We start from the raw sequence: 16,383 nt of genomic DNA, 5'->3' as shown, positions 1-16,383 counted from the left end.
AGTTCATGACATGACGTTTGTGAGGGGAGGGGGAGATGGGCTGTGGACAGATCCCAAGAGTTTTATATGCCAATGCTGTGATGTTGAGAGAGCAGGAAAAATTACTGAGGAATTTTAAGCAGTGAGTAGGCAACAGAAGAAACAAGAAATATTCTACTGATAGTATGTTAACTGCCTCTCTTAAAACCTTTATGGTATTCCTTGCTTGTTTCTATTCCTCTCTCCTCTTTCTTTTCTTCTTTGTTCCTGTCCCTTCTCTTTCCTCCCTTTTCTTGCCTCTTCCTACCATCTCTTTCCTTACTAGTATCCATCAACTAAACAATAGATACGTTTTTAGAAACTAGCAATAGACTGCTCACATGAGATTTTATCATGGCGATGAATCTCTGAGAACATTTTTAAAGTGACTGTTGTGATACTTCATGACTATACAGTTGTTCACATATTTGTAAGACTTTATTTCAGTTTTTAAATGCTTATTTGAATGATATTGATATCACTACAGTCTGAATGTGAAAGACTGCACAACTTGAACCCCTTATTTTTATTTAAAAATCATACTTTTTAAAAAGATTTATTTATTTGAGAGAGAGTGCATGTGCACCAGCTTGTGTGGCAGAGGAGGGGCAGAGGGAGAGAGACTCTCTCAAGCAGACTCTCTGCTGAGCGCGGAGCCCTACTCCACACTCGGGGCTCGATCTCAGGATCCTGAGATCATGACCTGAGCTGAAACTGAGAGTCGGATACTTCACTGACTGAGCCACCCAGGCACCCCTTAAAAATCATACTTTTTAAGTCAAAAGCAATATAAGTTGTTTTAGACCATTTAAACAGTACAGAAATACAGACTTCAGGAAGTGAAAGCCACATATTATCTTACTTTTCAGGACTTATGATTTATAATATTTTGTATTCATTCTTGGAGAACTTTTTTTCAAACACAAAGTTTCATATTAATTTTATGCACTTTCTTGTGTTTCACTTAAAATTTAAATCTTTCCAAGATCTGTATGTGTAGAATCATTTAGTTGATTTTAAGAGCTTCATAGTATTCCATTGTATATATGTACTAAAATGTGATTAATACCTTTTCTACTGATTGATATGGGTCAACAACATTCTATTATATGTATACATGTCTGTATCTATTTGTAAATACATATATATTATATGAACATCTATGCTGCATGCTAGGAATAGATTTGTACATTTTAAATTCTAATAAATATTATCAATTTATAATCCCTTCATGAATGTATAAGAGTAACTTTTATATTGAAACCTTGATAGAGAAAGTTAGTTGTTAGCTATAAAATTCTCCATCCATTCATTGCTCCTGTGGTGGCTCCTAGCACCACCCCTGTAGTGTTTCCTTTTGGCTACAATACTTTGTCCATGTCCATAGCCCTCAGGATTCCCATTACTGCCTGGCCTGACCTCTCAAGTCTATTCTTGGCTATCATGGGATCGTGATGCTTCCACCTACTTATGCTGCTTTCCTGCTGAGGAAGAACAGACTTGCGGCATGCAGGAGCCTGGGTGTGATGTGGGGTAGCAAAGAGAGGAATGATGATATAAGAAAGAATGGTTGTTAGTAGTGTGGGGCCTGGACAAAAGTTTGGTGTTGGCAGTGCAAGTGGAGGAACTCATGTTATTTAATTCAGGTGTGGAGTAAGCATCCGTGTTTGATTTGGTTGTTTAATGATAAGGTAGTTTAGAAAATTATGTAAGAAACAAGTAAGTTACTATGTTAGATTGAAATATGTAACATTAAAATTTATGTTTGGAACTACAGAAAGAACAGTACCATATAGTTCAAACTAATAAATGCACAGAATCCCAGAGAGTAACAATTTATTGATAAGCATTGAAGATAAGCATATTTCCATTTTTTTCCTAGATATGTGAGTTTTAAAAATGGGTTTCCTATTCATTTTTTTTCTCAGATCTAGGGTTAGGGTTAGGGTATGTGCCTGATATCCTGCTGGTCGGAGACCTCTCCAAAGGATTAGGGTTAGGGATTAGGGTTTCCTATTCACTTTATTTTATAACTATTTCTTTTTATTTAATGAAAATTATTCATATCTTTTCATGGTACAGACTTTTATTTCAATGTACAAAGTTGAATGCCTCCTCAGGTGGAATTACTATTAATAATTTAATTCTCTATTGTGGACATTTAGGTTATTTCTAATATTTTTAAAATAAATATGGTGCTAATAGGTAACCCTATAGCTTTTTAACTCATCTATTGTAACATTAAGCAAATTTTCTTGACGTGAGATTCTTGGTCATAAATTAAGGAAAACTAAATATTTTTGGTATGTATTATTGTTATTTCAGAGAATTCTGCAGTTTGTTTTATTGAAGTATAGTTGATATACAATACTATACTAGTTTCAGGTGTACAGTATAATGATTCACCAGTTCTGTACATTACACAGTGCTCACCATTATAAGTGTAGTTACCATCTGTCACCAAACATCATTATAATATTATTGACTATATTCCCTATGCTGTATTTTCATTCTAATGACTTACTTATTTTACAACAGGAATATTGTACCTCTTAATCCCCTTCACGTACTTTGCCCATCCTGCCACGCCCTCTCCTCTGGTAACCATTAGTTTCTTCTCTGTATAAGTCTGTTTCTCTTTTTTTAATTGTTCGTCTTGGTTTTTGGATTTCACATTTAAGTGAAATCACTTGGTGTTTGGCTTTCTCTGTCTTGACTCATTTCATTTAGCACAACACCCTCTAGGTCCATCAAAGTCATCACAAAAGACAAGATCTTATTCTTTATTATGGCTGAGTAATATTCCATATTCCAGTAATATTCCATATATTCTATTCTATATATATATAATCCATACAATCTAATATGTATATTGGATACATCTGTATCCATTCATCTATCAGTGGACACTTAGGTTGCTTCCATATCTTGTAAATAATGCTGCAATAAACAAAGGAGTGCAGATATTTTTTTTGAATAGATGTTTTTGTTTCCTATGGGTAAATACCCAGTACTGGAATTGTTGGATCATATGGTATTTCTATTTTTAATCTTTTTTTTAAATTTTAAAATCAATTTTATTGCTATATAATTTATACAGAATAAAATTCACTAATTTTTAAATATACAATTCAATGACTTGCCAAATATATGCATTTATGTAACCACAAATGCAATAAATGCATTTAAAATGTAGTTGGTGGTTAATCATTATTTGGAGAAAGTTTAAAAAATAACACAAAATCTATAATTTATAAAGAGAAATGTGAATATATTAAATTTAGATGGTTAAATGTGGAAAAACTAAATTCTAAATAATAGAAAGCACTATTAATGAGTGTATCTGACTCCTCACAGCATCATCCATGATAAATCATCAATATTTTAAAAACTGAGACAATTTGTTGAACAAAATGGTACTCTGGTGTAATCTTATTTACATTTAACTGATTACTGAGTGTTTTACTTTTCATATGATTATGACTAATAGGCATTTTGTTTTTGTTAATAGTTTTCATGTTTTATTCATTTAAAATTGGTATATTACATTTTTGAAATGTATTTGGAAGAAGTAGTTTCATATATTTTTTAAATTTTTTAAAAAAGATTTTATTTATTTATTTGATAGAGAGAGACACAGCAAGAGAGGGAACACAAGCAGGGGGAATGTGAGAGCGAGAAGCAGGCTTCCCGCGGAGCAGGGAGCCCGACTTGCGGTTCGATCCCAGGACCTGGGATCATGACCTGAGCCGAAGGCAGACGCTTAACGACTGAGCCATCCAGACGTCCCAAAGTAACTTCATATTAAAAATGTTTATCATCTGTCTGATATTTTCCACAGTGTTTTTACTTTTATTTTTATAGTGCTTCTATCTTCATATAAAATCAATGTGTATATCTGTATACACTATCTTTCTATATGTATAGCTACATATAATATGATTTTGATTTTAATGTCTTGATTACTGTCAACTATTTCCTCTTTGTTTTGTTAATGAAGGATGTTAAGAAAGAGTTTTCCACGGGTGCCTGGGTGGCTCAGTCGGTTAAGTGTCTGACTCTTGATTTCAGCTCAGGTCATGGTCTCAGGGTTGTGAAATCTAGTCCTGCATTGAGCTCCACACTGGGCATAAAGCCAGCTTAAGATTCTCTTCCTCCCTCTCTGTCTGCCCCTCCTCCCTCTCCAAAAAAAAAAAAAAGAATCAATTTTCCATCTTAATGTCTAGGTATTTATATATTTCTTTTGTTTTTTTTCTTAACATTTAAATATCCATTAAAAATTTCCTTGAGTTCATGTTAAAAGGCAAAAACCTACATTTTTCCAAGTTTCATCTCCTTGTGTCAACACTGTTTATTGAATAATTCACCTTGTACACACTGATACATTATTCTTCATTAATCTCCTGAGAGGTCACTAAGTTTACTTTAGGCTTTTCATTCAATTCTTTACATTGAAGCTTTGGTTTCTGTTTGACAGCAGAAATATATCAAGCTACTCCTTAAAATCCCCAATAATTTTCTGTTGCTCTTAGGATATAAGGCAAAGTTCAGTTCATGGATACAAGCTTCCATCCTGTCTGGCCTATTGCTCCAGCCTGATTTCAATTGTTCATTCTCTTGCCCTGCTAACATTCCTATCTCATGATCTTTGCACATGGTGTTTCCATAGTCTGGACTCTACTTTTCAGTATTAACTCCTTGTTAAGCAGAATCTGAACAATCGCCATTTGAATGAGTCACATTGTTCTTATGGTAGTCTGTTCATTTCCTTTAAATCTGTTATCAGAATTCTATCTGTATTTAAAGCTATTAAATTCTAGTTCCACCATTAGCCTGTAAACCTCCTGAAGCCAAGATCAGTATTTTACCTCAAAACTTGACATAGTACCAGGCATATGGTAGATCCTCAATAGGATTATTATGTTATCCTCTTTATGTATATTAGCTGAATGGATAAATTAATACATGATTTAAAAAAAATGTTAATGTGTAAAAGTTTTTTTTTTTAAATGATGTTTTTTAAAAAAAAACATCTTATGGCTGTTACTGAAGACTTCTTCTTAAAACAAGATATAATGAAAGCTCATATCTGTTTTTTAAATAATAATTTTTGATAAATTCTTTCTTCATTATTTTGGTTTGATCTTTTAGGTTCACCAGGCAAAGCCAATGTATGAAGCGAATTACTCTGAAGTGTCTCAATTTGTATTCTTGGGACTTTCTACCTATAGACCAGTGCAGCATTTTCTCCTTGCTTTCTCTACAGTGTTTTATGTAACAATTGTTTTTGGAAACCTCCTTGTGGTGTTTACAGTGACCTTTGACCCTTACTTACATTCCCCCATGTACTTCCTTTTAGCCAATCTCTCATTTATTGATTTATGTCTTTCTACCTTAACGGTTCCCAAGATGATATCTGATCTGCACTCAGGGCACAAAACCATATCCTTTCAGGGATGTGTCATCCAGATATTTGTCCTTCATGTCCTGGGTGGATCTGAGATGGTGCTGCTCATTGCCATGGCCTTGGACCGATATGTAGCCATATGTAAGCCCCTCCACTATCTGACTATCATGAGTCTGCAGATGTGCATTTTACTTCTGTCTGGTGCTTGGGCTATTGGCTTCATTCATTCAGTGGCCCAGTTAGCTTTTGTTGTTCATTTGCCTTTTTGTGGTCCTAATGAAATAGATAGTTTTTACTGTGACCTTCCTTGGTTTATCAAACTTGCCTGCACAGACACCGACAGAATGGAATTCATGGTTACTGCCATCAGCGGGTTCATTTCCATGGGCACCTTCTTCTTATTGCTTATCTCCTATGTCTTCATCCTGGTCACTGTACGGAAAGGTTCCTCAGGTGGTTTGTCTAAAGCCTTTTCTACTCTGTCAGCTCACATCACCGTGGTGATTTTGTTCTTTGGTCCATGCATCTTTGTTTATGTGTGGCCATTTCCCACTGTGTCAGTGGATAAATTTCTTGCCATTTTGGACTTTATGATTACACCCATTCTGAATCCTATTATCTACACATTGAGGAACAAGGACATGAAGATGGCAATGAAGAGACTGCATAGTCAACTCCTGAGTTTGAGAATGATCTCCTAAATAACTCATGAGAAAACAAGTGGTGCCTTCTGAAAGTAATACTGTATGCGTAAATGTTAAAGGGTTATACACTATTTTAAAACAATTAATTTTCTTTATTTCAGCAGTTCAAAAATCTTGGATAGTTTATTCCATGTTAATGACCAATAGTGTGATTATATATCTATATCTCTATATGTCTCTCTCTATATATCTAAGACTATTTTGCATATTTTAAAATTTTACAATACTGAAAATACACATTTTGTGTGGCTTACATTTTGAATAGTCCATAGAATCTTGGAAAGTTTTATGAATTTGAAGTTACTGTGCTGTATTTGCAGAGCAATGATGTAAAAAATTTTTCTGTGTTATTGAGTTGGAACATATTCTCATGTAAAGAGAATGATTGGTTCTTACAACTTATTTTTGGCAGACAAAGCAGGCTTGTTTTTAAATTGATTCAGGTGTGCTGTTTCTTTTTTCTTTTCTTTATTACTTATGTTAACAGATACACTCTGTTACATGAATATAATTTTGGTCATAGATTAAATATTATCTGATACTCACCTATGCAGAAAACAATAAAGTGGACAAAAATAGTGAAACAGTTATTAGTATTTGAGATTATATTAGGATCTGGTTTCTAAGAAGAAAAAGTTATATCTTCTTCCTCTCAACTTTGCTTTTAACTATTCCCTTTATTTTTTTTTGAGATTTTATTTATTTGAGAGAGAGAGAGAGAAGCAGGCTCCCCACTGAGCAGGAAGTCTGATATGGGACTCAATCCCAGGACCCTGGAATCATGACTTGAGCTGAAGGCAGGCACTTAACCGACTGAGCCACCCAGGTGCCCTTAGCTATTCCCTTTAAATATGTGCTGACATTAGAAGGACATGAATTAAGAAGCAACATTCATTAAAGAGATTAGAACTAGGATGGGATTTCGGAAATGTTAAAGAGAAGGAATTCATATGTAGTATTACTCAACCATGGATACAATGCAGTATTGAACACCACTGCATGCTCAAGCATTAAGGCTATGCTTTTAGGCTTGCAGGCCTGACAGTTTACCAACACACAGAGAAAACCATGCCTTCTGAAGCTTTGGTTTTTGAAATTTTATTCTTATATTGAGATAGAATTTCCTTCCTTATGTATTTCATATTTTATTTCTCATTTATAGTCTAGGTAGATTGAAATAGCTTCCATAATGTCTCCTCCTTTCATGTTTGAAAATAAAAATGATGATATTATATCTTCTAGCTTTAAGATAAACATTCCTTCTGAGGCTAAACATCTAAAGTCTTTCTAAGAAAAATCCCCCATTTAGAAACTTTCTTGAGGGTTATGTATGTATGTATGTAGGTACCTTTTTATGAGGTAACCTGAAATGTCAGTTTAATTTCCTGTTAAAGTCTGTTTCTGTTGCAACCTGGGCATAAGCTGGTAATGATTCCAGCCATGAAGCAGAGAAAAATATATGACAATATTCCATCAGAAATGAAATGTCATTAAATCCGCAACACAAGATAGCTCTCTAAAAAATAAATAAAATCTTTAAAAAAAAAAATCCACAACACAAGATATAGAAGAATATCTGAATCAGAAATTCAAAATCTCTGACTGGAAATGACTAATAATTTGGAAATAAAAAGTAAAAGCCAACTTACACTCAAAACAAAATTTGAATAAGACAAAACCATTTCAGAAATGAGTAATAAACTACTAGGTACCCAAATGAGAGCAGAATGGCCAAAATTACAATGAAGGTCACAAGAAACAAAGATGAAAAGAACCAAGAAAAAAATACCAAATTAGAGACAAAGGTAAAAGTTTTCAGAGAGAAAGTTGTATAGAACCAGGCAAATGATATTCAATAGTTGTATAATTTTTAAAATGAGACAATATAACAAATTAACATTTCAAACTTGTATTAATGTGTCAGAAGTAAAAGACCAGAATTTATATAATGAAATAGCTTCTAGTAAAGTTGGGAAATTTGATCCCAAATGGTTAATTTCAAGGCATATCCTAATAAAATTATTACATATTTAAAATATTATATCTTCTTAGCCTCCTATCAAAGTAACTGAAATAACCTAAATAGGAGAGAAAATCAGGTTGGCATCTGACTTCTTCATAGTAGTATACAAAGAAAGGCAGCAACAATTGGAACTATGTTTCCAAAAGACTTAAGGAAATAACATGTGATATAAAAATTAATGTATAGCTAATCTATCTTTCAAATATATCAGGATTATAGAAAAAGGATGTCAAGTATGCAAGCTTTTGTACAATGTTGTGTGTATAGCAAAACAACAAAACAGGACAGATTTATTGACAGGCATTGAAAAACAGTGTTCTATCTAGGACAGGTCAAGTGTGAAATACAATAATTGAAAATAATAATTATCAAAAATGTAATCACACTAAGCTAGATATTTTGGGTCTATGGATGTTTATCAGATTTTTTAACCCAATAATGGAGAGTACACTTTTTCAAGTGTACATGTAACATAACTGGAAACACCAGTGACTGATTATTTAATGTCTAATTCCTTTACTAAGGAGTATATTTCCTGAAGGCAGGTGGGAGTTTTATGCCAGAACTTGACACAGTATCTAGTATATATTGGGTATTTTTAGTAGGTGGTCAGTGAAAGCTAATTGAATAAATGAATTCTTAGAAGCACTTGAGCCTGATAATGAAGATTATTTCCAATTGCCCACAATTGGAAACCAATTGAGATCCTCTTTCAACATTTCTAACATACTTAATTTCAGTTTTTTCTTTTATGTAAACTCAAAATCAATGAATAGGGGAAATTAGTTTGTGGTGAGTGAATTTATACTCCTGGACTTTTATAACTTTTGGCCAATGCAACAATTCTTATTTTCTTTTCTATTTCTTAAAACATTTTCATCACCCAAAATAGACCTCAGACCAGTTAGCAGTCAGTCCCAATTCCCTTCTCCTCGCATCTCATGGCATCCATAAATCTTTCTGTCTCTATGGATTTGACTATTTTGGACATTTCTTATAAACGGAGGTGGCTTCTTTCACTTAGCGTAATGTTTTTAATGTTTTTTCATTCCCCCTTTTTTTTTAAATAAAGATTTTATTTTTATTTATTTGACAGAGAGAGACACAGTGAGAGAGGGAACACAAGCGGGGGAGTGGGAGAAGGAGAAGCAGGCTTCCTGCCAAACAGGGAGCCTGATATGGGGCTCGATCCCAGGACCCTGGGATCATGACCTGAGCTGAAGGCAGACGCTTAACGACTGAGCCACCCAGGCGCCCCTTTCATTCCTTTTAATGGCTGAATAATATTCCATTGTTTGACTATACTATGTTTTGCTTATCTTCTTATCTGTTGACAAACATTTGGATCGTCTCTACCTTTTGGGTATTGTGAATATTGTTTCTATAAACATTTGTACCCTTTTTTTTTTGTTGGAACACCTGTTCTCAGTTCTCTTGAATGGAACTGCTGGGTCATATAATAACTTCATGTTTCACATTTTGAGGAGCCACCAAACTTTTCCACAGTGGCTGCACCATTTTACATTCCTACCAGCAGTGTGTATGAGCATCCTAATTTCTCCATATCTTTACCAACACTTGTTGTTATTTTATTATTTTTATTATGGCAAATCTAATGAGTGTGAAGTAAAATCACACTTTTAAATAACTTATTTATATGAGAGAGTGGGAGAAAGGTCAGAGGGAGAAGCAGGCTCTCTGCAGAGCAGGGAGCCCGATTCAGGGCTCGATCCCAGGACCCTGGGATCATGACCTGAGCTGAAGGCAGACGCTTAACTGACTGAGCCACCCAGGTGCCCCACATTTTGGTTTTGATTTGCATTCCCCTAGTGACTAATGATGTTGAGCATCTTTTCATGTGCTTCCTGGTTGGCCACTTGTGCATTTTCTTGAGAGAAATGTCATTTCATATCTTTTGTTCATTTTAAAATTCAGTTGTTTGTGCTTTTATTATTGAGTTTTTAAAATATCTTTTTTTAAAAGATGTATTTATTTATTTTAGAGAGAGAGAGCATAAGTAGGAGGAGGGACAGAGGAAGAGAGATCTTAAGCAGACTCCCTGCAGAGCGTGGAGTCCAATCTCATGACCCTGAGACCATGACCTGAGCCAAAATCAAAATTTGGATGCTTAACCAACTCAGGTTGATCCTCTTCTTGAGTTTTAAGTGTTCTTTATTTTTAGACCTGTATTATTTTTCTAGAGTTGCCATAACAAATTACCGCCATCTTGATGGTTTAAAACAGAAATTTAGTCTCTTGCAATTTTGGAGGCTAGAAATCTGAAATCAATACACTGGCAGGGCTATGCTCCCTCCTAAGGCTCTAGGGAAGAATCCTGCCTTGCCACTTCCAGCATCTGAGGCTCCAGGTGTTCCTTGGCCTGTGACTGCATAACTTCATCCTGGACTTCCATCTTCACGTGGTCTTATCCTCTGTATTCTTGTCTTTGCCTCTTTGTCTCTTATTAGGACAGTTGTTATTAGATTTAGAGCCAACCCAGGTTCTCCAAAATAATGTCATCTCAAGACCTTTATTACATTTGTAAAGACTTTTTTTTCCAAATAAGTTCACATTAACAGTTTTAGGAGTTGTGATAGAGTATATAGACACATCTTTTTGAGGGCCACCATTCAATGGACTACAAAACCCTCATCAGACATATCACTTACAACTACTTTCTCTCATCTGTAGGTTTTATCTTCACTCTCTTGAGTGTATCCTTTGACACACAAATATTTTTAGTTTGGATGAAGTCCAGTTTATTTTTATTTTTTCTTTTGTTGATTTTGCTTTGGGCGTCATTTTAAAGAAACCATTGCCTACAACAAATAAACATAGCAAATAATAAATATATATGTTCTCTAGGAATATACTATATATTTCTAGGATTGTATCTTTTTTTTTTTTTTTTTCTTATTCATGGCCTGGAGAAACTGAGATGGTGAGGAAGAGAGTGGTTTGAGATGTGTCTGCAGACAGAAACCACATTATGCAGGGCCTTTAGATCTTGAAAAACATCACATTTTGAATTTAATACTATCACTAATGGATGGCCTTTGGGAGCTTTTGTAGCATGCATGTTTACTATGTGAAAGACACTGTTAAGTGTTTTACATAAGTTATGCATTTCATTCTTAACATGTTATAAGAATGAGGTGCTATTTTACAGAAACAGAAAAGTAATGCTTCTTCTCAAAAATCCTAGCACCAGCTGCTACCTGTTTTCATAGGTCTGACTTTCAAGTCCTTGGGAGTTCTCTAAGCTTCTAAGTTTTACAGGACCAAACTCTCCCCTTTCTTTATTCCTCCAGCCCTAAAGCTGATACTATTTTTCTTCAGCTGCTTTTTAAATGATCCCTAGTCTTTTAAAAAGTTTGTTATTCTTAACTCTTCAATACCTAGTTACTCATCTTTAAATGATATTTTATTAAAAGAACAAAAATATCTTTTTTTGTCTCCTGACTAATTCATAAATTTGTAACAGAATTGGTCCCAGGAAGCAGATCCTTAAGTATGGGGCTTAGGAATTGGCTTGGTCTTGTCTTGGGAATGAACACACCCTGAGATTCTTTTCAGTGTAACCCCATTACCAGCAGGTAGTGGCATTATGAGTAATTGTGTTGATTGTATTGAAGTTCCAACTGAAGCAAGTGGCTATTGTACTTGACCCTTTTGTTATTAATGGTGATTATAAGGAATGTGGTGTGTGATGGATTCTTCTGAATACTTACAGAAGGAAATGACAAGCTCAGATTTTTAAAAGTTCATTTCAAGTTATAGTCTGAGAACCAGAAAAACATTATGGCAGCTCTTAAATATCTTGCTTTTGTAGTTAGAGATGTAATCTTGCCCAAATCCACCACAAAATTTAATTTTGTTGTTTGCAGAATTACAATCTAATTTGTGAAATTAAGGGCATTGCTTTGTAAGAATTGGAAACATATTTGGAATTAACATGCGTAGAGCCTTCCAAACTTCCAGTTATTTCCCTTCTTTGTTCGTTAAAATGCAACTTAAAGCAGTAAAGTGTTCAAAGCTTACTGGAGGCCATCTTAGTGACCAGCCAATCACCTAATGTAAGTAAAATACATGGTTGGTACCACCTTTTAAAAAAAAAAAAATTGCTTATCTCTTACATTTTCTCTAAATTAACAAGCACATTCTTAGCAACCCTATAGGATATACAGATGCGAAAGAAGTTTGCTTGCCTTCCAGTAGCTTAGCAACTTTTTCACTTTTCACTTGTGCTTTTGTCCAAGAGGGATTATTCATATTTTAAGAAGCTCTACAGGAGGCAGTAGCACATTCTATTAAAGCACCTTTGAGGGGAGGGGGGTGGGAGGATGGGTTAGCCTGGTGATGGGTATTAAAGAGGGCACATACTGAATGGAGCACTGGGTGTTATGCACAAACAATGAATCATGGAACACTACATCAAAAACTAATGATGTAATGTATGGTGATTAACATAACAATAAAAAATTTAAAAAAAAAGCACCTTTGAAATTCTTAACTGTAACGCAGAGATTTTTCACAAAGGGAGTAATGATAACCTTGGGATTAGTAAAATTAAAAAATTAGGGAAAGGAGACAAATGAGTTACTTTTTTGGGAGTTAAAAATACAGCAATACATTTTTCATACTCTTCTAAATTCAATGTTCATCCACTAAGATTTTTTAAATAACAATTTTCCTAAAACTGTGAGATTCTCAACATTTATGTTTTTACAGGAGAAACTTGGACTCAGAATTTAATGAATTGCCTGAGATATACACTAGGTAAGGCGCACAGGGAGAAGTCCAAGTTCCTTCTACTAGCTTAAGATGCCTTCCTTTTCTGTCAGGTTGTAGTTTTATCTTACTTCTGTAGTTATTGAGTTTTATATCATTTCTCACTGGATATATAACCGTTTTTACTTCTATCTCTATGTTAAAAATTACCTTAGTGTATAATACTGTATCCGATTTGAAAAACTTTATCCTCTTAAATGGCAAGATCCACTTGAGCCAAGATAGCTGGAAGTTGCTAATATCCAGCAGGCATCAAAGAACAGAGATCTTCTAAAGCAGACCTGAGAACATCTCTGTGGCGCTGCATGCTGGTGGTATGTACACCTTTGTTAAAGAGACCATAGAAGCGCCGTAGGAATAGGATGGGAGGAGAAAAACTCTTATTACCATCTTGAAAGGTCAGAAGTTAAACAGGCCACACTCAAGTTGGCATGGGTGGGCATGGGCGATACAGATACATACAGATATTTTTAAAAAATTAAAGAAGAGAGTCACAGAGAACACGAGATAACTTACCAAACACAAATTTTCTCTACGACCAGATTGCTTTTTCCTCTTCTCTTATCCTCCTCTGATGTATGCTTGAGATGACATCCACAGTTGGGTGGAGACAGTATCTTCTGGAAGCCTAACATATAGTCACCACTAGAAGGAATCCCTTGGGCGAAAGTTTCCTATTCTGTATTCTGGGCAGAACAAGAATCATGAAAATGATTTCCATTGGACATCTCTCGGGGATGTCCTTGTCAAGAATAACTTTTGCATATTCTAGAAATCAGAACAAGGAGATAAAAATCACACATAAAGCAGCTATGCATTAAACATTAGTGAAGTTTTAAATTATTTTTTATTTAACATGTAAGTACGAAGAAGATATCTTCTGCAATCTTAGTCTCTAACTAGATTATGTCATAAATTCAGTTAAGGTTTTAGTTCCAGTTGCAAGAGAAATCATATCTTGATGAATATGATATATAACCACCATGCCTGCCAAATCTTCAAGTTAATATAGAGGCCTTAAGTGGGTTCAGCCGCGTACTGTCCAGATGGTCTCAACACCACATCACTCTCTCAAGGACAGTATTCATGCTGGAAGAGTTTTTGAAGAATTGGTCTTATTTCTTCTTTAAAAATTTGGCAGAATTTACCAGTGAAGCCATCATCATCCCAGAGCAGCTTCTGGGAGCAGGGAAGGCAAGTAGAATGCACTTTCCAAGGACAGGGGAGGGGGTGAGGAAACTCCCATTGCCCAGGTCCAGTTCATGGGTCAACTGGTGGTCATGTCCTCTTTATGACTTCCTCCTCCAATTTGCTGATTATATTTTAAAAAATTATTTCTCCTTGCAACTCTCTCAGTTTTTGCTTCATATGTATTAAAATTCTGTTATCAGGGACATAAATAATTAAATTGTTACTACTTCCTGATTAATTGATTTCTTTCTCATTATGAAATGACATTTTAAAAAAGATTTTATTTGAGAATTGAGAGAGAGAGAAAGAGCACATGCGAGAGCATGAGTGGGGGGAGGGGCAGAGGGGGAGAGGGAGAAGCAGACTCCCCGCTGAGCAGGGAGCCTGGGGGTGGAGGGGGGAGGCCTTGATCCCAGCATCCTGGGATCTCGACCTGAGCCTAAGGCAGACACTTAACTGACTGAGCCACCCAGGCTCCCTATGAAATGGCATTCTTATCCCTGGTAATATTCTTTGCTCTGAAATATACTTTAATATTAAAATGGTTTCTGGTAATTTCTTTCGATTTGTGTTCATCTGGTGTATATTTTTCTATCCTTTTATTTTTTTTTTTTGAATTTTTTAAAAAATAGCCTTTTTCTTTAGAGTAGTTTTAGATTTAAGGCAAAATTGAGTGGAATGTAGGAAGAGTTCCCATTTATCTCCTGAGTCCCCCACATGCACAACCTCCCTCACGGTCAACATTCGATTCCAGAGTGATACATCCTTCCAATCAGTGAACCCGCACTGACATATCACTATCACTCAAAATCCAAAGTTTACATTAGGGTTCACTTTTGATGTTGTACATACTATAGGTTATCACAAATGTATAATAACATGTATTCACCATTGTAGTATCATACAGAATAGTTTCACTGCCCTGAGATCACCTGTGCTCTGCCTATTTACTTTTCGCTTTTCTTAACCCTTGGAAACTACTGATTTTATGGATTGCATAGTTTTGCCTTTTCCAGAATGGCATATAGTTGGAATCATACAAAATGTACCCTTTCACACTGGCTTTTTTCACTCGGTAATATGCATTTCAGTTTCTTCCATGTTTTTTTGTAGCTGGATAGCTTATTTCCTTTTAACACAATAATATTTCATTGTCTGGATGTACCACGGTCTATTTATTCATTCACCTTCTGAAGGAGATCTTGGTTGATTCCAAATTTGGGCAATTATGAAAAACACTGCTGTGAACCTCAGTATGGAGATTTTTGTTCCAATGCATTTGGGTAAATACTAAGCAGCACAGTTGCTGGATTGAATGGTAAGTGTTTATTTAGTTTTGGAAGCAACCGCCAAATTGTCTTCTAAAGTGGATTTACCATTTTGCATTCCCATTAGGATTAGAGTTCCTGTTGCTCCATATCCTTGCCAGCATTTGATGTTGTCAATGTTTTAGATTTAGTAATCCCAATACGTTTATAGTGGATCTTATTGTTTTAATTGCTAGTTCCTTGATGATACATGATGTTGAACATCTTTTCAAATGTTTATTTGCCATTTGTATAAATTCTTTAGTGAGGTTTTTGATCAGGTGTCTTTCTGATTTTTTTATCAGGTTGTTTTCTTATTAAGTTCAAAGACATCTTTGAGCATACTGGATAACAGTCCTTTATCACATATGTCTTTTGCAAATATTTTTCCCAGCACAACTTGTCTTCTCATTCTTTTGGCATTGTCTTTTGCAGAGAAAACATTCTAAATTTCTATGCTGTCCAGCTTGTCAATTATTTCTTTCATGGATCGTGCTTTTGGTGTTGTATCTAAAAGGTCATTGCCACACTAAGGGTCATCTAGATTTTTTCCTATGTTATCTTCTAAGGGATTATTATTTTTGCACTTCACAATAGGTCTGTGATCCTTTTGAGTTAAATTTTGTGAAAAGTGTAAGGTCTGTGTAGATTCCTTTTTTTTTTTTTGTCTGTAGATGTCCAGTTGTTCAAGTACCATTTGTTGAAAAGATTTGTCTTTGCTCCATTGCATTGCCTCTGCTCCTTTCAAAGATCAGTTGCCTTAATTTATGTGGGTCTATTTCTGGATCTTCTATTTCATTCCATTAATATTTGTCAGTACCACATTACCTTGGTTACTGTAGCTTTATAAAAAGTCCTGAAGTTGAGTAGTGTCAGTCCTCTGACTTTGTTCTTCTCCTTCATCATTACATGTTTAACCTATCTTTATCTTTATATTTGGAG

At 34.9% G+C, this 16,383-nt stretch overlaps 1 protein-coding gene across 1 annotated transcript; it reads left to right on the top strand.

Moving 5' to 3' along the window:
* Positions 1-5,187: 5,187 nt before the first annotated feature.
* LOC102728706 (olfactory receptor 4F6-like) lies at positions 5,188-6,126 on the top strand. Its single transcript, XM_006730647.2, has one exon. The coding sequence runs from the start codon at positions 5,188-5,190 to the stop codon at positions 6,124-6,126; it is 939 nt and encodes a 312-aa protein (XP_006730710.2).
* The last annotated feature ends 10,257 nt before the right edge of the window (positions 6,127-16,383 follow it).

The sequence above is a fragment of the Leptonychotes weddellii genome, chromosome 9, assembly GCF_054177405.1.
Source record: "Leptonychotes weddellii isolate Sample4059 chromosome 9, ASM5417740v2, whole genome shotgun sequence".
Classification (NCBI taxonomy): domain Eukaryota; kingdom Metazoa; phylum Chordata; class Mammalia; order Carnivora; family Phocidae; genus Leptonychotes; species Leptonychotes weddellii.
The sequence above is the reverse complement of the archived record's forward strand: the minus strand, read 5'-3'. Positions and strand labels throughout refer to the sequence as shown.